This window comes from Oncorhynchus kisutch, linkage group LG28 (assembly GCF_002021735.2).
Source record: "Oncorhynchus kisutch isolate 150728-3 linkage group LG28, Okis_V2, whole genome shotgun sequence".
NCBI classification, from domain to species: domain Eukaryota; kingdom Metazoa; phylum Chordata; class Actinopteri; order Salmoniformes; family Salmonidae; genus Oncorhynchus; species Oncorhynchus kisutch.
In genome coordinates, this window is record NC_034201.2 from 24,631,573 (window position 1) to 24,654,098 (window position 22,526).

The 22,526-nt window shown below is 42.6% G+C and overlaps 2 protein-coding genes across 5 annotated transcripts in view; both read right to left on the minus strand.

Annotated features, from left to right (window-relative positions):
• LOC109873431 (drebrin-like) overlaps positions 1–638 on the minus strand; it is a 116,220-nt gene extending 115,582 nt beyond the window's left edge. For 2 of the 4 annotated variants that reach the window (XM_031808499.1, XM_020465082.2), the window contains exon 1: positions 425–638. In XM_031808499.1, coding sequence (XP_031664359.1) covers positions 425–455 — 31 coding nt within the window. In that variant the 5' untranslated portion in view covers positions 456–638. The remainder of the gene's footprint in view (positions 1–424) is intronic. The other 2 variants (XM_031808501.1, XM_031808500.1) reach the window with 1 other exon arrangement.
• Positions 639–6,193: 5,555 nt separating this feature from the next.
• Positions 6,194–21,466, minus strand: LOC109873236 (AT-rich interactive domain-containing protein 5B-like). Its single transcript, XM_020464857.2, has 10 exons — positions 20,326–21,466; positions 15,139–15,291; positions 14,755–14,862; positions 13,497–13,896; positions 13,080–13,198; positions 12,642–12,789; positions 12,366–12,418; positions 12,117–12,214; positions 11,652–11,817; positions 6,194–11,440 (listed from the first exon to the last, which is right to left on the minus strand). The coding sequence occupies exons 1-10, from the start codon at positions 20,344–20,346 to the stop codon at positions 10,316–10,318; spliced, it is 2,391 nt and encodes a 796-aa protein (XP_020320446.1). The 5' UTR covers positions 20,347–21,466; the 3' UTR covers positions 6,194–10,315.
• Between the last annotated feature and the right edge of the window lie 1,060 nt (positions 21,467–22,526).

The following is a 22,526-nucleotide window of genomic DNA, read 5'->3' on the forward strand; positions in this document are numbered from 1 at the left end:
TTTTATTGTATGAAAAAAAATCGCCCTATGGGCTGTACGCCCTGCTTCTGACAGCTTTGGAATGGAACCGTTACATTTTATGCATTTATGAGTAGATCATCCCGCATCATGGATCGTTACATACTAGCCTATAGTATAAACTATCATTTCCCTGCGATTTTTGCCACAGTGCTCTTTGAACTTTAATTTGTAGGCTTACTTCGGCATTTCTCCCCATCCTGTTCCTCCTGCAACAGACCAGGGGGATGCTGCGTAGCCTATCACAAAAAACAGCCTGCAGACGGTACTGCATGGGGGGATGTGCATATCCCGTCCTGTGCATCCATCCGCATCCCCCCCCCCCCCCCCCCCCCACACACACTCAACGATAAAAACACTTAATGCCGATGAGCCATGATAGATAAGGGAAGTTCAATTGACCTACCAGTCAGTGGACGAGGTCTCGTTGATAACATCCTGGTAGGCTGTTAGAAGGGCCAGTCTGTTCTTGCCGAGATTCACAGCCATGTTGCTGTCTCTGCAATCATCCAGACCGGTGTAATACTGTAATGGAAGTAAAGGAGAGTATAGAGAAAGAGAGGGAGGAGAGACACTGCGGAGTAGAAAGTGAGAGGGGGAGAGATTCTGAGTGGAGGAACAAAGACAGTGCAGCGCTACAGCCCCACAAACTGCGTGGTCCTAGTGCGAAAAATTTACAGGCCTCTAAAAAACACTGCTGGGTCCTAGCGCCGTATAAAACGTCAGCAGTCAGCACTAAATGCTGATCTGACCAGGCCCGGCACCGACATGGAATGACTCGTCAAACCAGCACCTGACAAAGACCAGGGAGATGAAAAATAATTTATTTTGAACAGTAGCTATAGCCTCTTACAGAAATGGGGGTCTAACTAACAGGCGAGAGGGGGCTTCGAACATTCTCATTAATCCTCTTCATAACTTGCTCTTTGATAAAAACAGCCCTTTATTTAACAGCTGTTGTTTTAGGCTTTTGTCTGGCTCTGGCTGGTTATCCAGAGATGGGTGTTTGATGTCTGGGCTGTGGAAAAGAGATTCATCCAAAAGCCACCAGTTCTCAAGGCTGTAGCTAGCTGCAACTCTCAGAGTGATAATGTTTTACAAACAAACAACTGTAGTCTGTACTGTATGCAGATTGGGCAGAGAGATTGGGCAGAGAGAGAACAGTTTTGTTGCCTGATAACTGGGATAAAGATCCTAGATCCCAGTCTGGGTCTACAGTGTATTTTTGAGTATAGAGTAAGGTTAAGTTACTCAGGCTAAGGTCAGTTTTGTTATTTTATTCTCCTTATGGTTATAGTTACAGTTTGGGGAGGGTTAACTGATCCTGAATCTGTGCTTACAGCTGACCCAACTCCTACCCAAACAGTGTTGGACGGAGCCTCAGGGGCAGCCTCAGTGCTGTGCACCCAGGCTTCATTGGCTCAACACCCACACCTCATAACCCACACTATATATTCAAAGTATGTGGACACCCATTCAAATTAGTGGATTAGGTTATTTCAGCCACACCCGTTGCTGACAGGTGTATAAAATCGAGCACACAGCTATTCAATCTCCATAGACACACATTGGCAATAGAATGCCCTTACTAAAGAGCTCCTTGACTTTCAACGTGGCACCGTCATAGGATGCCACCTTTCCAATAAGTCAGTTTGTAAAATTTCTGACCTGTTAGAGCTGCTCCAGTCAACTGTAAGTGCTGTTATTGTAAAGTGGAAACGTCTAGAAGCAACAACGGCACAGTCGCGAAGTGGTAGGCCACACAAGCTTCAAACTGCCTCTGGAAGCAACGTCAGCACAAGAACTGTTCGTCAGAAGCTTAATGAAATGGGTTTCCATGGCTGAGCAGCCACACACAAGCCTAAGATCACCATGCGCAATGCCAAGCGTCGGCTGGAGTGGTGTAAATCTCAACGCCATTGGCAGCACGCTTCACCATCTGGCAGGCTGACAGACGAATCTGGGTTTGGAGGATGCCAGAAGAGCGCTACCTTCCCGAATGCATCGTGCCAACGTTTAGTGGTGGAGGAATAATGGTCTGGGGCTGTTTTTTTGGGCTAGGCCCCTTAGTTACAATGAATGGAAATCTTAACACAATAGCATACAATGACATTCTAGACAATTCTGTGCTTCCAACTTTGCGAACCAGGCCTAATCGCCCAACATCAGTGCCCAACCCCAAAGCCTTCCCAGAAGAGTGGAGGCAGTTATAGCTGCGAAGGGGGGACTAACTCCATATTAATACCCATGATTTTGGAATGAGATGTTCGACGAGCAGGTGTCCACATACCTTTGGTCATGTAGTGTACGTCTGCCAGCCCTACCCTGACAAGCCCTGCCAGCCCTGACAAGACCTCAGATTGCCAGGGAACTGTCACTCAGAACACAACACGAGACAGGCCATGTTTCTAGCATCCATGAGAAAAAGTGCTATGGATAGTGGCACTTTACATTACAACATAAACTAAACTGGTAATAACATGGTAATAGAATGTCTCATGTACATTTAAGGTTTCACAATGCTTTCTTTTCAGGAGGGGGAAGAGCAGTAATCCTTCATCAGTCTAACTGACACAAACCACAGCATGCCACTAATGTAGAAATAGATATGAGTGTCAATCATTCCCCCCAACACACACACACACACACACACACAATACACACCTCTACACTTACATATGCTCTTATCCTCTTTATCCAACAATATTCCTTCTCCACATCAATGACCCTCATACCACACACGCTCACGCCCCCCACACTCACCCCTCCTTCCTAACTGTCTCATCCAATGAGGATCTGTGTTTGGCCCATAGCGGCCCTCCTCCCTGTTAAGTGGGTTAACCTTAATTATTCTCCTCATCCATCCGGTCCTCAGCGTCTCCTGCAGATGGCTAAGGTACCAATTATTTTCACTGGTTGTAGTGATTGTTCTCAGGGAAGACATCTGTCCAGCAAAGAATGGGCTGGGATCCAATGTCCAGGATTCTCCAGCAGTGGCATGCATACATGGGGGGTGAGTGTGTGTTTGTTTGGGTGGGTGGGATCGTGGTATGTGTGTGTGTTGGCTTCAGTGCCCAAAGCTCACACCCAGTCTTAAATGGAGCAGCAGGGGATTGAGCCAGTAGCTTCATATAGGACTCTGACACCAGGCTCTCAGTCTTTCAGTGGCCAAATTACTCTGCTGGGGCTGAAGGGAGGAGAATACAGCAGCTTTTGCATCAAGCTCAAACTGAATTACACAACACAAACTAGTTCCTATAATCTGTCAGTAGGGCCGAAAGTAGACAAAAACACCGTAGCATTAGAATGAGGAATTAGAATTCATTTCTCGTATTTGAACAAAGTAACATGATTTCTTAGTCATTCAGAGAACTTTCAAACTGGGCTGGAGAAACAGAGGGAGACGGAGGACAATGAGCAGCTTGTTCTGAGTTCATAAAAGAGTGGTATTGATTTATTGATCTGGTTCTATTTTAGGAAGTCTGTGGGGTAAAGGGGAGAGAAGGCAGGTGGAAAGACAAAAGGCTTTCGTTCCAACTCACATCTTCACTCTAGTACTCTGGTCCCAGAACTGCACTACTCAGAATGGGGCTGCAATGGACAGCTGCTGTTTTACAGGCTCCGCCTCTACCCTCCATTCTATTGGCGAACATACAATCACTGGAGAACAAACTGAACGAACTCCATTCGAGACTATCCTATCAATGGGACCTGAAGAACTGTAATATCCTATGTTTCTCGGAGTCATATCTGAACAAGGACATGGATAATATACATCTAGCTGGTTTTTCTATGCATTGGCAGGATCAAACAGCAGCCTCGGGTAAGCTCAAGGGGGAGGTGTGTGTCTTTGTTAACAACAGCTGGTGTGGGATCTCTAATATTAAGGAAGTCTCGAGGTTCTGCTTGTCCGAATTAGAATCATTCATGATAAGCCGTAGACCATACTATTTACCAAGAGTTTATCTATATTTTTGTAGCTTTCCATTTACCACTCCAAACCAATGCTGGCACTAAGACCGCACTCAACGAGCTGTATAGGGTCATAAGCAACAAGAAAATGCTCATCCAGAGGCGGCGCTCCTAGTGGCCGGTGATTTTAAATGAAGGGAAACTGAAATCCATTTAATCTAATTTCTACCAGCATGTCACCTGTGCAACTAGAGGCGGCAAAACTCTAGATCATCTTTACTCCACACACAGAAACTTATACAAAGCTCTCCCTCGGCATCCATTTGTCAAACCAGAATTCTACAAGAATTCTATTCTATCCCCCTTACAAGAAAAAAAACTCTAACAGAAAGTACCAGTGACAAAGAGACAGCCTAGAGGGAGGAGGTCAGAGACCTGGCCATTTGGTGCAAGGACAACAACCTCTCCCTCAACGTCAGCAAGACAAATGAGCCCATCGTGAACTACAGGAAACTGAGGGCAGAGCACGCCCCCATTCACATCAATTGGACTGTAGTGGAGTGGGTTGAAAACTTTGTTCCTCTGTGTCCACATCACTAAGGATCGATCATGGTCCACACACACCAACTCAGTCGTGAAGAAGGCACGACAATGTCTCTTTCCCCTCAGGAGGCTGAAAAGATTTGGCATGGGCCCTCAGATCCTCAACAAGTTCTACAGCTGCACCATTGAGAGCATCTTGACTGGCTGCATCAAACACTTGGTATGGCAACTGCTTGGCATCTGACCACAAGGGGCTACAGAGGGTAGTGTGTAGTGCCCAGTACATCACTGGGGCCAAGACTCCATCCACCCAAGTCATAGACTGTTCTCTCTGCTACCGCACGGCAAGTGGTACCGGAGCGCCAAGTCTAGGTCCAAAAGGTTCCTTAACAGCTTCTACCCCAAAGCCATAAGAGTGCTATACAGTTAATCAAATGGCCACCTGGACTATTTGCATTGACCCAGTTTATTATCTATGCAGTCACTTTACCTCTATCTACCGGTACCCCCTGTATATAGCCTTGCTATTGTTATTTTATTGTGTTACTTTTTATTGTATTTTTTATTTAAGTCTGAAATCAACAGGACCCTGAACAGCTTCTATCCCCAAGCCATAAGACTGCTAAATACACTGAATACGTACTGCCAAATTCTCAGAAACCAAGTTGGAGACGACATATGGTAGAGAAATGAACATTCAAATGTCTGGCAACAGCTCTGGTGGACATTGCTGCAGTCAGCATGCCAATTGCACACTCCCTCAAAACTTGAGACATCTGTGGCATTGTGTTGTGTGATAAAACGGCACATTTTAGTGGCCTTTTAATGTCCTTATCACAAGGTGCACTTGTGTAATGATCATGCTGTTTAATCAGCTTCTTCATATGACACACCTGTCAGGTGGATAGATTATCTTGGCAAAGGAGAAATGCTCACTAACAGGGATGTAAACAAATTTGTGCACAATGGTTTTGAGAAATAAGCGTTTTGTGCGAATGGAACATTTCTGGGATCTTTTATTTCAGCTCATGAAACATGGGACCAACACTTACATGTTGTGTTTATATTTTAGTTCAGTATAGTTAGTCAAATTGCTACCTGGATTATCTGCATTGACCCTTTTTGCACAACTTTGTTGACTCATCACATAAACAGTTGCAACAGTGTATCCTATCCTGTTGCCTAGTCACTTCATTTGTAGTTATATGTAAATATCTACCTCAATTACCTCGTACCCCTGCGCATTGACTCGGTACTGGTACCCAATGTCTATAGCCAAGTTATCCTTACTCGTTATGTATTTCTTTATTTCTGCATTGTTGGTAAGGGCCCGTAAGTAAGCATGTCACAGAGTTTACACCTGTTGACTACAAAGCATGTGACAAATAAAATGTGATTTGTTTATGCTTTAGGCAACTCCTCTGTCTATGAGGGATGAGGACCACATCCTTGGAAAGGTCTGCTACAACTGACACATAGGCAGGCATGCACACATGGCTGTATCCTATCCCTGAGTTAGGCTAACATCTGACTGTGTTAGTATCCAATAGTAACAATTGTGTGGTGTCCTAAAGTCTTGCTCAGACACAGGCCCCCTGAACACACACTCTTTCTGCTGCCATGGGGAACAGACAGATGGTTGATGTGCTGAAAAACAAAACACACCAAATAAGCACTTAAGGGCCATTGTTACAACCCCCTGGAGAAAAAAACTAAACACTTCATTTTGGTGAGACATTCATTCTTCTCTGCTTTATTTTCCACATAATGAACAAAGACTATCATCAAAAGGAGAGGATAAAAGGCTAACTTTTTGTGAGTTCATTTGAAACACTCTTTTTAGAGGGAGGCAAGGGGCTCTGATCTTAAGTGGGTTCAAGGTGCAAGAGTTAACATGTAAATCTCACACTACCTCTTAACGCACATAATAAAGCATTTAGTGTTTACTTTAGTCAATACAACCATGGTCAAGTGTTTGAGGAAATACGTGCTGTTTGAGTGTCTCACTCCGAGACAAGGCGGCCAGACTTACAGAAAAAAGATGTATGACTCCCAAAGGGTTAACTTCTTGTTGTGCAGAAAAAAAAATACTATCCACATACCAGACCAGTGAAGCCTGGACCCATGGAGAGCTTTTTAAGTTGGAAAACAGAATCAGACCACCGATAGCAGCTGAATGACAGGAATTTCAGTACTCTACAAAAACGTGTCCAAAAATGCAGGTCAACCAGGCTCTCTGCATGCAATCCCGGTCACAGAAAGAAAGACAAAATGTGACCCCAGTCCATGACATGGCTAAACAGACAATAACACATCTCTGCCCTGACCTGAACCCGTTACCTCTTCACTGAGCGGCGACCAGCACAACAAAGCAATGTTCTGGTGGCTTCTGGAATGTGTTCATTTCCTCTTTTGTTTAACTAAATGTCAGGCTTGGCTAAAGCATTGAATACAGGAGCTGCTTCCATCAAAAAGAAACCAGTGTGTTTGATATGTAAAGGTATGGGTGTGCTTGTGGGATATTGAATTAATTCACAGGGGTGGATGAATACAATACAATAAAGCAAGACTAGGCTGCTGAAAGCACATTTGATATGTTTAATAAGATTGGCTTGTCCCCCAAACACACATCCATTTTTCTGGAAGGTCTCAGTAAATGGTTTGTGATTCCTGACACATGTAGGCCTAGCAGTTACCATTACACTTTGTCAAATTATAGCTGAAGGTCGGCATTTTGACACATGCCCAAGTGCATGGCCCACTGAAGCTCATATCTATTCAAGATCTCTGGGCTGTTAAATGATGGAATGTATCTGCACTGATCTGTTTAGCTCTGAAGCAAACTCAGCCCTTACTTCTTCTGTAGGCTAGCGTAGAGTATCCTTCCTCCCCTTTAGGGCTGTAGAATGCCTCGCCAGGCCTGTCATAGGACAGTGCTGGTGTTGTCTCCATCTAGTAGTCATTTTAGGAAACTGCAGGTCTATATACATCATGCCTCGTGAAAGAGACTGACACATTTTCATACAGTAGGGGTGGTTCCCAGATAGATTAAACCTAGTCCTGGACTAAAACACAAGATCAATGGAAAATCTCCAAGAAACAGATTTTAGTACAGGATTAGACTTAATCGGTGTCTGAAATAAAATAAAAACACCCCTAAAAAACATATACACTCATACAAAAATCTGCAACCCCCACCTGTTAACAGATACATCTTTAACATAAATATACAGTGTTAAAACAAAAATGGTTGAAATGACCATATTATCAATTGTCAGAGTACAGGAGTCAAGATGTGCACTGGTCTTACTCTCACATACAGTGAAAGGAATACCAGAGACAGATGTCTGCCATGAGCAAGATGAGCTCAACTGATACACAGGTTTAAATAGAGATATAACTACATGACATTAACTCTGTAGCAGTTGTTCAAGTAATAAAGGGGGGGGGTATAAGAGACAGTAGATCCGAGTCAACTGGAAATCAATTCCATATGCTATTTCTTATTTTTCTAAGAATAGTTTAAAGACATTCTCTGGTACTTTGGCAACTAAGAAATTATTTTGTAATCGTCCCGCTTTGGGATGGATGTGTCAATGTGTAGTTCATACATGCATAATTTATGAGCAGAATTACTGTTTTACCTCAATTAGCCACAAAATCTCTAGTGGGCCAGCCCGTTAGCAATGTGACAGCTAGCAATAGGCCTGCCCAGTGTTCTCCAATGAGGTTGCAGGGTGGGCCCAACAGCTCAGTGAGTGAGATTAATAGAGAGAGAGTGGGTGTGAGCAATGAAGAGTCGCACATATCTGCAAATGTAACGTAGTACGCAATCTTCCGGGACTACTTTTGGCTCATAAGTGCTACTTTCAGAACTACTGGCTAAAAAGTATAAAAAAGTAGCAGAGATTCTCTTTAAGTCCACCATAGTTGAATGACGATAGACTCTTGTTCTCATTCCAGAAGTAGGTATACTGTGAACCAAGTCTAATACAGTACCAGTCTGACCATCTGCAAAGCACTAAAGATACAAAATCAACTCAATATTATTAGTTGCATTATTGAATGTAAACATTTGATCTTAAACTCTAAATGATCAAAATAACATCAAAAAGCTACACAAACAATAATTTAACTAAATACCTAAACCCTATTCAACTCGATGAGGAACTTATCACACCAAAATGATGTGTAGCTCAACTAGAACATTTTGCCCACTCACCCAATGTGGCCCTTTCACCAAAGGTACGCTGCCCGTTTTATACATAAAGAAATACATCAGGCTGCAATGAGGATAGACACTCAACACTAACAGGATGAACCACAAATAGCTCCAATTTTTGATCCAGATATATCAAACAGGGATATATCTTTAAAATAATTTTGAAAAATCTATAAAGCACAACCGAAAACTTGCACTCTCTCTATTGAACGAGTTATGAAAGGCCTTTGGTTCTTGTAGTCAATAGAATTCCCCTGCTACTCTAAATCAGATCAGAGTACACCCCAGATCCATACACAACATACCAACTGTCTGACAGACTTACTGGGGTCAAACTAGCCAGGCCAGGTCGCAATTGTAAATGAGAACCTGTTCTCAACTTGCCTACCTGGTTAAATAAAGGTAAAATAAAAAATAAAATAAAAACTCTGATCAAGGCACCAAGGACTAAAAACATCAAGTGGTGTCAGCATTGTTTCTCTAAACTAGACAAACATTAAAATACCTCAAAATTGGCATCAGAGGAAATATTCATAAATGACTGCCTCATCATTTTTTTTTTTAAAGGAACAAGTACAGTAGGTGTGCAAATCCTGTCAGTGTTAAAGACTTGCAAACAGGAAGTACATGTAGGACTCAAACACTGTTTCATGGGGTGTATTCATTAGTGCACATTGTAGCAAAGCATTTCACAATGGAAAAATGGTTTGCAATGACAACTAGTTTCTATTGTACAAATTCAGATGGGTCCCTTCCCATTTGGCAATGAATACATCCCTGGCTGTTGTACTGTGTGAATGACTAGAAATCAGAGCACAACAGCTTTAAGGCACATCTTTTATCCAATCCTTTTCAGGAAATTGGTGGATTGTTGTAAAAACCTCTGCACTCTAATTTTTGTGTAATAAAGTTGGAAGCACGAAAGTTGTATGATGCATAGTACTATACAGAACAATATAATGGTGTCATCTAAAGGCAATGGCAGTGTTTCAAAGTCTGTGTGTGAGTCGTTACAGAGTTTATAGGATTCATCTTTGATTGTGTGTTTGAGAGTATCCTCCCATAAGGTAGAGTGGTGTAGTGATTGTTGGTGTTGGTCATGAGTATGTTATGTGCAGTTGAGGTTGTGTGCAGGTGTTCAGGCAGCTTGGCTGGGCCTGGGTTGGGGGGTAGGATAGGACTGGGCAGCCCTTTGATAGATGCCTCAACATCACATTCCATCTCCTCATCATCCATTGGCACCTGCTGGCCCCCAGAGTCACTGGCAGAGTGGGCTAAGGAATCCTCAGTCCCCTTCATAATCTCTGATATGCCGCCGGCCATCTTTATAGTATTACACTGTTTGTCTATCCTCTCTAGTTTCCTCCCCTCCATCTCATCTTTCTCTGATTGCGTTTGTACACCATCCTCAATGATAACGGTTTCAACCTCGTCAATCTTCTCTTCTCCCCTATCCATCTTTACAGTTTCTCCCTCTTCCACTTTCGCCTGCTTTGTCCTTACAGAGCAGTCTCCCTCAGGCTCCACCAAGCTACTCTCCCTCAGGTCCTCTTCCACCTTCACCTGGATTGCTGGCTCAGAGTCAGAATTCCTGCCCTGGTTCTCCAGGGGGGTGTCTCCCTAGGCCTCCCCAGACTTGGGGAGGAAAAACTGGGTAGGTGTAGTAGAGGTGTCTGGGCTGGTAGTGGTCTGCTGCGGCAGCTCCAGGAGGAAAGCTCTGGCCCTGCTGGGTGAGCTCAAGTCCTCAGCCTCATCACACGACTCCACTCTACGACTTTTAGCTAAGGGGAGTGTGGAGTCACCATTATCCTGATCCCCTGAAGACATCCTGTAGTCAGTTTCATCAAAGGCAGATCTTTTGGTGGTGGAGCACTTGCTGAGGTTGAGGGGCAGGGCCTGCTCTGGGGGAGGGGTGACAGACAGATGTGGCTTGCTACTCAGGTCCTGGGCTAAGACCTCCGACAGCCGCTTGGTGATAGAGTAGAGCTGGGCTGAGCCCAAAGGCGTACGCATCAGCTGGCGCACCTGCAGGCTGCAGTCCAGATCCAGGGGGAGGACCCGGAGAGGGGGCAGGGGAGGCCTGCTGCTACGGACCTCCCTGGTGCTGCTGCTACCCCCCCTCTGGGCTTCCTCATCCAGCCTGCACCCCCAGCACTGGTGGTGGGACGGATGGTGAGACTGTGGGTGGGGCTGGTTCCCATTGAGAAGGGTGGTGTTTGGGTTCCCTGTCTTGGCCTGGAGGTAAAGGCTGGAGGGCTGGTGGGAGGCAGGGTTCTGGGGGGTTAGACCAGGGGTGTCCAAGCTAGTGAGGCCCAGTCGGCTCCTAAAGAGATCAAGGGTACAGAGGCCTTTAGTGGGGCTGAACCCTTCGAAGGACCCCCCTGTGTGGAGCCTGGGGAGAGCAGGCAAGAAAGTGGCAGGAGACAGAGTGGGTGATGGTGCTGGAGAATCCCCGTTCTCCATCTTTACCTCCCTTTGAGTTTTGGGCAGGAGGAAGGGGGCAGAGATGGGAGACAGGTCTGGGGTTGGTGGCAGGTTGGCCAGGTTTAGCCCCTGGAACACAGACAGGGACTCGAGAGAGGGGGCCTGGAGAGGGGGCTGGGCCCCGAGGTCCAGGCTAGGTTTAGCTGGGGGAGACAGGACCACTGGACTGGCCTTGGAGACTAGGAGTTTGACCTGGTTCTTTTTGCCTGGAGGTCTACCACGGCCTCTCTTCACTACCACCACACCGTCTGGAGAAATGGTCTAGTGAGAGAGATGCCATACATGAGGAATTCTCATTTTAGTCTCTATAACATCATAGAATACACTCATACATTAATTTACATTAGATTCAGATCAAAACAAGACATAACGAGTGATGAATTGCATATTAAATATCAAATGACTGACATGTACTGAGCAAGTCAAAAATGATGAACTGTATGTAGAGTGAGAGATTAGCAGACAGACTCACTGGAGGGGTAGGGGTTACAGTCTTCTCCTGGTTGGCCTCTGCTCCTCTCCCCTTCACCAGCGGTCTCCTCCCACTCATCGCCCTAACTCGGGTATGCCCAGAGAATGCTGGGAGTTTTAGTTCTGCACCACCTCCATTTCTGTGCTCCTCGTAAGGAAGAATCAGCCTGAGGGAAACACACAAAGCCAAAAGTTTCAGAATGAAAAACAAGTTTTGTAAGGAAACACCAAGGCCAAGAAGCCTCAACTGCTGGTGATTCCCATCAAGTACATTAACGGCATCATTCTAGAACTACAATCTTTTGAAAAAATGTATGAATAGTTTCAGCCCTGACTCAGTGTTTCTCACAGCTGAAGCACGGGTAATAGTTGTACACATGGTTACCTTTTGTCACAAGAAGAATATACATACTTTAGGTGGGGCACAATGTAAACTAGTCTGGCACCAGCAGTGTTCCTGCCTTACCTCTCATAGTGCCTCCTGGTGCAGGTGGCAGCACTGGTGCTGCCCGGGCATCCTCCTAGTTCATTATACACTTTCTTCCACAGACGCTGGGATGTCACCTACAGGAGAGATGGTAAAGAGTTTAAAAGCATTTTTTAGACAATTACATCTTTTTATAAATGGTTCTAAGTAATTTGCTCAGACATTGCGATCTATCCACTATTGTATAAGATATGTGGCTGATAAAGAACAAGGGCTTTCACTACTCACCCTCTCATGGCCCCCCAACTGTTTGACTATAGAGTACATGACAAACAAGTCAACTGTGGACACACACAGGTAAGAGTGTTAAAACATACCATAGGTCCTAAGAGCTGTGACTTTGACTGTCTGGATTACATCACTGACAGGTAAACAGCTTGTTCAAATACATAACCACATGGTGGAAACATTTTATTTAGTTCCATAGGGAAAACACACTTTGTATTCAAAGTCTTTGGTATGGATATTAATGGTTGTTGATGAAGTCATCAGTGAGTGACTCACTCTTCTTGAAACCGAGGTTGGGCACCTTGCTGATGGGTGAGCCGCAGCGCTCCATGTAGCAGTAGAGTTGATCCAGGAACATCTGCTCCTCAGGGTGGGGGAGACAGCCCTCCTCACGTTGCATCTCCACACTGCCCACCACATTTTCCTACAGGATGCATAATGTTTTCACCATACTACATGTGGTAATGCTGTACAGTCCCATTTCAGTTGGTGTCCATTAACAAATTATGTGGAATTTTTATTTCTAAGAATAGTAACTACTTGGCATAAATAGTGTGTTGTGATGCATTTCATAACAAAAAAACCTCAAGGTAACTACTAGGATATAAAGTGATTTTTTAGTGAATATGAGGTTAATAATAAGACATCTGAAAGTAACTGGATGAAGTTGGTATGTAGCCATAGCAAAACTTTATAGAATAAAACTAATTGTACCGTTATTCTTTCTATCCAGGACTCTGATTGGTTGAGGGCTGGTGGCTCCACAGCTTTCTGGCCTTCTGGCCTTCCTCTTCTCTTGAGGGGTCGCCCCTTCAAGCTGAGGGAGGTGCATCCTGGGAACGGGACACACATTTCACCCGAATTCCAAATAAGAGAAGCATGGGCCTCCAAAAAATATTGTATATCCCACTACTTCAGCACATTATGTCCACAACATACAGTAAATTAGTCAGTCAATAAGATAACAGTTAGATCTGCCATTAATTAATAAAAATGTCTTTGTCATCACATTTTAGATTCCATTGCCCAATTAGATTTATAAAATCAAATCACTTTGGCAATGGCCACACAATGGCCACATTTACAGTTCATCAACATAGAGAGATCAAGTTCCACCAGCCAGCCACTCACCCAGTTGTGTCCAGATACTGGTATTGCTATCCAGGGTGGGGTGGTTGAAGGTGTCCCTGCAGTAGAGGACCTGGGTGTTGTGTTGGGCCACCCTGATCCCCCCCAGGGCCAGCAGATGGGGATCCTGCAGCCCCAACACCACCCCGTCCTGAATGCGTCTCTGGAGGGAGCGGAAGCGGCAGTACTGGGGGTAACTGAGCACCTTGACCCCCAGACGCTCACCCTTCTCTTCGATTGATGCTGGGGGTCCATTGGTAATGATGGGGGTATGTTTGTGATGACTGTTGGTCTCACTGGACTTCTGGCTTCCTCCTTTCCATCCTGGAGGTTCAGGACAGGTCCATCTCACCAGATCCTCCACCCGCACCACTATCTTCTTCGAGACGGCCAACACCTCATCCTAAGGAACACACACTCTTTAAATTGGTGCATACAGTAAAAGAAAGGGCCACCAAACATTTTAATAATCAAGGAAATACTTCACATGATATAAGTCAGAGTGCCAATAGCATGTGGTACATGAGGAGCCATCAGACCTCCTACTCCTCCCAACACATTGTTATTAACATAGGACTGTAGCGAAATAGGAAACAACTTTGGAAAATCTGGGATTCATAACTCATTATTTACATCACAGCAACAACCACCTGGGAAAATAAATACATCTCATGAAACTAGTCTTTGCCATCCTTATGCATTATTAAAACTGAAAGTTAAAAAAAAAAAAAAAAAATATGAAAATGCATTTAACAACACATGAATTGTCGAGGATAATAACAAAATGTTTCACTTGAATGAGGGGAGAAGTGACACAACAATCTAAGGATTCCTGCTTAAAGTTATCGGTGGTTAAACAAGTCGGCTAAATGCCAGGCACACACAATCCATTATTACATCAACCCAAGCAACATTTGATCTTGCACAATACAGTATGTCCTTTCATGAGTTATGCTGTGTATGACATACTAGTCTAGCAATGACAGATAAGGAATGTAATTTTGTGTGATTATAAGTACTTCTACGTTGAACAGAGAAAATGACACCCACATTCAATGTTTACAGTAATGTAGATTTGAATAGCAGTTGTGAAAATGATAGAAAACTCCTAAATGATATACATTCATTCTTCCTATAAAAATAAATATTTTGAATGAATCAGAACCAAAAAAAAGAAACCTTGTGAGGAAACACCAGACCCACACCCCTTGGTTGCCCCCAAATGATGTCTATAATATAGAGCTCAGTGGCCCCCCCTAACCTCTCCATGCTCTCTGGTCCTGCCCTTGGGAGTATCCTCAGGGAGGAAGTAGAGTCTGGAGCTGGCCAGTAGATGGCGTTGGGCCAGGTCCTCCCACAGTAAAGTCACCTGAAATAAGAAATACATAGTTATTTAGCAGATGATTTTATCCAGAGCGACTTACAATTAATACGTAATCAGTACGTGACAAGAAGGAATGAAACTCAAAACTCTGGGTCTTGTTAAGGAGGTTGCAACGTTACAGACTGCTCAAAATCAGGTAGAAATCAGTGAAGAACAAATGATTATGTATCCATCTGCAACGTTTTGCACATTTCACCACCCTGAATACACCCTGGTACGGAAGTATCATGCGCTAACTAACGGAGCTATGGGAAGTCGTACCTCAGCAATGCACACAGGTTCTTGGGGGCCACAGCGGACATAGTAGAACTCCCCCAGTTTCCAGACCAGTGCAGGGGCCCCGGCCAAGGCCTCACAGCTCACTGACTTATAGAAGGCAAAGGATCCACGCAGGCAGGAGGGAGCACCTAACCACTGAGAGCAATTTTCAAAAAAAAAGAAAGAACAGTTAGAGTCATTTAACCATTCCTGTCTGTTCAATGTGACTAGGCATGTGATTTGAGTCAACCTTGGACCATAATGTAAACTGAACAAAAATATGAACGCAAAATGTAAAGTGTTGGTTTCATGAGCTAAAATAAAAAGATCCCTGAAATGTTTCATATGCACAAAAAGCTTATTTCTCTCAAATTTGTGCAAACATTTTTTACACCTGTTAGTGAGCATTTCTGCTTTGAAAAAGATTATCCATCCACCGGACAGGGGTGGCATATCAAGAAGCATGATCATTACACAGGTGCACCTTGTGCTGGGGACAATTAAAGGCCACTAAATGTGCACTTGTGTCACACAACACAATGCAACAGATGTCTCATGTTGAGGGAGTGTGCAATTCAAATAAAATGTTATTTGTCACATGTGCCGAATACAACAGGTATTGTGAAATGCTTACTTACAAGCCCTTAATCAACAATGCAGTAAAAACTACAAAAAATAAGAATAAGAAATAAAAGTAACAAATAATTAAAGGACAGCAGTAAAATAACAATAGTGAGGCTATATACAGGGGGCATGCTGACTGCAGGAATGTCCACCAGAGCTCTATGTTAATTTCTCTATTAATAGCTGCTTTCGTTTTAACAGCAAAACCATGTGTACTGTCACCATTTATTTTCTGCAATTATACTGGGAGCAATAATCCTGTGACTATGTCTTGTACAGCCCAACTGACATCTACTATATAAATCAATTTAAACATAACATACTTAATTTTATTAGTACAACTAATTAGTGCCCCTCACAAATGTCTGTAACAGACAAGGAAAGCATAATTTAAATTTCAAAACAAATCTTGTACAATCTGACTATCAAACACAAATCCTTACACAGACACCCCTTCACATGACACAAATTATTAATTTGGCCATGAACATACACCTTCAGCTTCTACCCAATGTTCTTGGCAAAGACCTGCATTACTCCCCATTTATCAACATTAGTTAATATGTACAGCTCATTTGGAAAGTATTCAGACCCCTTCCTTTTATCCACATTTTGTTACATTACAGCCTTATCCTCAAATTGATTATTTTTTAATTTTTTAATCGTCATTAATCTACACACAATACCCCATAATGACAAAGCGAAAACCGGTTCAGAAATTTTTGCAAATGTATATTTAAAAAACAACAGAAATAGCTTATTTAGATAAGTATTCAGATCCTTTGCTATGAGACTCAAAATTGAGCTCAGGTGCATCCGGTTTCCATTGATTATCCTTGAGATGTTTATACAACTTGATTGGAGCCCACCAGTGGTAAATTCAATTGATTGGACAAGATTTGGAAAGGTACACACCTGTCTATATAAAAGGTCCCACAGTTGACAGTGGATGTCAGAGCAAAATCGAAGGAATTGTCCGTAGAGCTCAGAGACACGATTGTGTCGAGGCACAGAGTTGAGGATGGGTACCACAACATTTCTACTCTATTGAAGGTCCCCAAGAACACAGTGGCCTCTATCATTCTTAAATGGAAGAAGTCTGGAACCACCAAGACTCTTCCTAGAGATGGCTACAAGGCCAAACTGAGCAATCAGGGGAGAATGGCCTTGGTCAGGAAGGTGACCAAGAAGCTGATGGTCACTCTGACAGAGGGGAGAACTTTCCAGAAGGACAACCATCTCCGCAATACTAAACCAATCAGGCATTTATGGTAGAGTGGCCAGATGGAAGCCACTCCTCAGTAAAAGGCACATGACACCCCGCTTGGTGTTTGCCAAAAGGCACCTGAAGGAGAAACAAGATTCTCTGGTCTGATGAAGCCAATACTGAACTCTTTGGCCTGAATGCCAAGCATCATGTCTGGAGGAAATCTGGTACCATCCCTACTGTGAAGCATGGTGGTGGCAGCATCATTCTGTGGGGATGTTTTTCAGCTGCAGGGACTGGGAGACTAGTCAGGATCGAGGGAAAGATGAATGGAGAAAAGCACAGAGTACCTTGATGAAAACCTGCTCCAGAGCGCTCAGGACCACAGACTGGGGCGAAGGTTCACCTTCCAACAGGACATCGACCCTAAGCACACAGCCAAAACCACGCAGGAGTGGCTTCGGGACAAGTCTAAATGTCCTTGAGTGGCCCGGCCAGAGTCCGGACTTGAACCTGATCAAACATCTCTGGAGACCTGAAAATAGCTGTGCAGCGACACTCCCCATCCAACCTGACAGCGCTTGAGAGGATCTGCAAAGAATAATGGGAAATCCCCAAATGAATGTGCCAGGTTTGCAGCGTCATGCCCAAGAAGACTCGAGACTGTAATCGCTGCCAATTAAGGGGTATTGTGTGTATATTGACAATGATTTTTAAAAATCCCTTTTAGAATAAGGCTGTAAAGTAAAAAATTGTGGAAAAGGTCAAGGGGTCTGAATACTTTACAAATGCACTTTACAAAAATAAATGCGACATGCAACAATTTCAATAATTTTACTGAGTTACAGTTCATATAAGGAAATCAGTCAAATGAAATAAATGAGGCCCTAATCTATGGATTTCTGGACAGGGATGTAGCCATGGGTGGGCTGGGGAGGGCACAGGCCCACCCACTAGGGAGCCAGGCCCTGCCAATCAGTATGAGTTTTTCCCCCAAGAAAGGGCTTTATTACAGACATGGAACTGAGGAGTATTTCTCAGCGGTCAGGGTGGCTGGTCTCAGACAATCCTGCAGGCTTAGAAGCCGGATGTGGAGGTCCTGTGCTGATGTGTTTAGATTTGGTCTGCAGTTGTGAGGCCATTTGGAAGTACTGCCAAATTCTCTAAAACGACATTGGAGGTGGCCGATGGTAGAGAAATTAACATTCAATTCTCTGTTGGACATTCCAGCAGTCAGCATGCCAATTGCACACTCCCTCAAAACTTGAGACATCTGTGGCATTGTGTTGTGTGACAAAATTGCACATTTTACAGTGGCCTTTTATTGTCCCCAGCACAAAGTGCACCTGTGTAATGATCATGCTGTTTAATCAGCTTCTTGATATGCCACATCTGTCAGGTGGATATATTATCTTGGCAAAGGAGAAATGCTCACAAACAGGGATGTAAACAAATTTGTGCAAAACATTTGAGAGAAATAAGCTTTTTGTGCTTATGGAAATTTTCTGGGACCTTTTATTTCAGCTCATGAAATATAGGACCAACAATTTACAAGTTGCATTGATATTTTTGTTCAGTATAGTTTGCACAGTCTATGTCTCTATGTGAGTGACCTCGCTGCAAGTGGCCATAAATTACCATGGCTAAATACAGTGCCCTTCTGCCCGCCACTCTAGCATCATGTCACTTTAGCATTACCATGCACCAAAACACATTCCAAAGTATTCATCTACTTAGTAGGCAACTCATAGATATGGGCCTCCATGCATATTCTATAGTTCTTTTGGATGGGTATAAAATAAAAATTATCTATGCAAAAAAACAAACATTTTTTGGTGATTCATCCAAAACTATGAAGAAACTTGCTGTAATAAATGTTTAATTTATATAAAGTATAAAAATGTACTCTTAAGGCCTAATCTAAAAAAACAAACAATAATAGGTAGGTCCATTATCTTTGTTCAGGATCTTCTAAAATTAACACCCCTGTAGGCCTATTATAGGGCCCAGCCCAGACGCCTAAATGCGGAAACGTCTCAAATTCGCAACCCTGGTCCTCACCAACCCCCTCTTGTGGGCAACCCCGTCCCCTACCTAGTGTAGCAGGAACAGAAACACGTTGATCACTTGGCCAACTAGTGGTGAAAATTAAGTAAGTTTGATTCTACAGTAAAGCCACAAAATATAAAAGACAGAGTTTTCAATTTTTAAAGTGGATTTTTAAATAGAAACACTAACCAACTGATTTGATTACGTCAATGCTCGTGATGGCTTTAGATTGGCACTGCTGTTCCAGGAAGAGAGGAACTAAAATTAAATGTGCTCTATCTGCAAAAGAACATTATGTGACCTTGGATATCATAATATACAAATGATCGTTTACACACCATTACAACATTCTAAGGGGTACAAAAGTACATTATTGGATTTATTTAGAACAGTGGAGGATCCGAGGGACATATAATATTAATGTAGAGAAAACTATGCTTGCTAGGCCTATAACTTACATACCATCATTAATGATAAAACTTTAATATTTCTGATATTAAATATCAAACCAATGTAGGTTTATTGTTATTGAAGTCTTTCAATTCGACAGAAACAAAATCATCCTGTGCATTTTTGTAGGCCTGGTATGATACAATCAAAAATAATCCTCACAATTTCAAGTAAAAAGTACAGCGATTTCCATCACGAAAATCCTCATTCCATTTTGAGCAACACCAAATACACCCGAGACATAACGTCGTTTTTTTTTACTATCCATATGTTGGCTATTTTGTTCGATAAATAAATTGTTCCACCTAGTTGCATCGATGTTATAATCTTTAATATCACGTCACTGATATTTGTTTTCGAATTACTCAAAAAACGGTTAAATTACACCATTGATTTAGTTGAAAAACAAAATCTTAATATTGTCGAATCGTCAGATAAAAACGTTCTTTAATGTGGGGGTAGAAAACGTAGGTAATCGACACGACACAAAATAAATTAATCATTAACAGGAAGAAAATATAGAAATATTGAAGTTGAATTACATTGCAAACGCTGGTAAATAAAATCGTAAAATCCTGTTAGCGAAATTTGGGGCTTTCAAATATCATAGCGAGCGATTTTCTCCACTGGAAAGTTGACTCATTCACCTATATTGCAATTGCAAAATACTTGTTAGCTTGATAGGAGGACAATCAAGTCTACATTCTAAACAAAATTCCAGACTTGAAACCCGGCAAACTGATATCAAAATAAGACCAAAATAGTCGGTTTATTCCTGATGTCAACATGTAAAAGTGGCATATGTGCGCATAGAAAAATTACGATTTATTTCTTAACAATATAGTGAGTGTCGGTTTTACCTGTATTGCATTCTGCTCCATTGCAGCCCCACATTCCCTTATTCCCTCTCGAAGCCCCCTATCAAGTTACACAGCCGGGTACTCACCGGCACACAACAAATGCACAAGAAAAGGCCCCTCTTTTTTTATGAAAATAGGACAGGATCTAGGTGTGGCCAAAACTGTTTGCGAGAGTAGCCTAAGTTATTGTTAATATGAAAGTGGATATTTTTAATGGGAGGACATTTTTCCATTCTGAAATCATTGTTGTTCATGCTTATAATAGTCCTTATTTTATTTTTCACGATGGTGTTGAAATTTTCTAACAGTGTAGCCTAATATCAATCTTTGAACTGGTCAGTCCGGCTCCTCGTGTATAACCATGGTACCTACATGGAGACAAACGCCTGGTGATCATTTTAAGTTATCGTGACTTGTATTTTACACTATACCACACTGGGAGAAAAGGTGAGCAAAGACAAGCACGTGATAAGTGTTATGGCTGAAGAAGTGCAACAGAACTACTAGCCTACTGGGGGTGCAGGGAAATGTACAGTGCAACATTGTATCAATATAAAATGCTAGCTATCTTTATTAACAGTAAGTTTTGATTAACATAACACGTGTTCAGAAAGGTGTCTGTTGTTTAAGAGTGACTGAATATTCTAAAGTTGTATAACTTTGCGGAAAACATTGATTTAATGACCTGATGTTCCTTTGTACAGTTTCTCCAACAGGGGGCGTGAGCATGTGTCTCTTTCCATTCTGTGGAACTTGGCTTGACCATGAAATTCATAGATTTTTACTTCAAGACTAATTGTATTACCAAGCTGCCATTCAAATATAGCTGCAGTGATGTCCAAGTATCAAATATCTGGTCTCTAAATATACTAGCAATACAGTGAGAGTTTACCCATTACACGTTTTCATTCTAGTATAAAATAATGTAACATTTGTTATACATAATACATATTTCACACAGAAGTTTAAGAAAAAAGGGCATTTCCTCACTGAAAGTTAAACATGTACAACAACAAAAAATAGCCTACTGTAAAAAAGTTAACTGAATTCAGTAATTTCCATACAGTAGGAGAAAGTGAGTGAGCTGTTTAGTACAGTGCCTTGCGAAAGTATTCGGCCCCCTTGAACTTTGCGACCTTTTGCCACATTTCAGGCTTGAAACATAAAGATATAAAACTGTATTTTTTTGTGAAGAATCAACAACAAGTGGGACACAATCATGAAGTGGAACGACATTTATTGGATATTTCAAACTTTTTTAACAAATCAAAAACTGAAAAATTGGGCGTGCTAAATTATTCAGCCCCTTTACTTTCAGTGCAGCAAACTCTCTCCAGAAGTTCAATGAGGATCTCTGAATGATCCAATGTTGACCTAAATGACTAATGATGATAAATACAATCCACCTGTGTGTAATCAAGTCTCCGTATAAATGCACCTGCACTGTGATAGTCTCAGAGGTCTGTTAAAAGCGCAGAGAGCATCATGAAGAACAAGGAACACACCAGGCAGGTCCGAGATACTGTTGTGAAGAAGTTTAAAGCCGGATTTGGATACAAAAAGATTTCCCAAGCTTTAAACATCCCAAGGAGCACTGTGCAAGCGATAATATTGAAATGGAAGGAGTATCAGACCACTGCAAATCTACCAAGACCTGGCCGTCCCTCTAAACTTTCAGCTCATATAAGGAGAAGACTGATCAGAGATGCAGCCAAGAGGCCCATGATCACTCTGGATGAACTGCAGAGATCTACAGCTGAGGTGGGAGACTCTGTCCATAGGACAACAATCAGTTGTATATTGCACAAATCTGGCCTTTATGGAAGAGTGGCAAGAAGAAAGCCATTTCTTAAAGATATCCATAAAAAGTGTTGTTTAAAGTTTGCCACAAGCCACCTGGGAGACACACCAAACATGTGGAAGAAGGTGCTCTGGTCAGATGAAACCAAAATTGAACTTTTTGGCAACAATGCAAAACGTTATGTTTGGCGTAAAAGCAACACAGCTCATCACCCTGAACACACCATCCCCACTGTCAAACATGGTGGTGGCAGCATCATAGTTTGGGCCTGCTTTTCTTCAGCAGGGACAGGGAAGATGGTTAAAATTGATGGGAAGATGGATGGAGCCAAATACAGGACCATTCTGGAAGAAAACCTGATGGAGTCTGCAAAAGACCTGAGACTGGGACGGAGATTTGT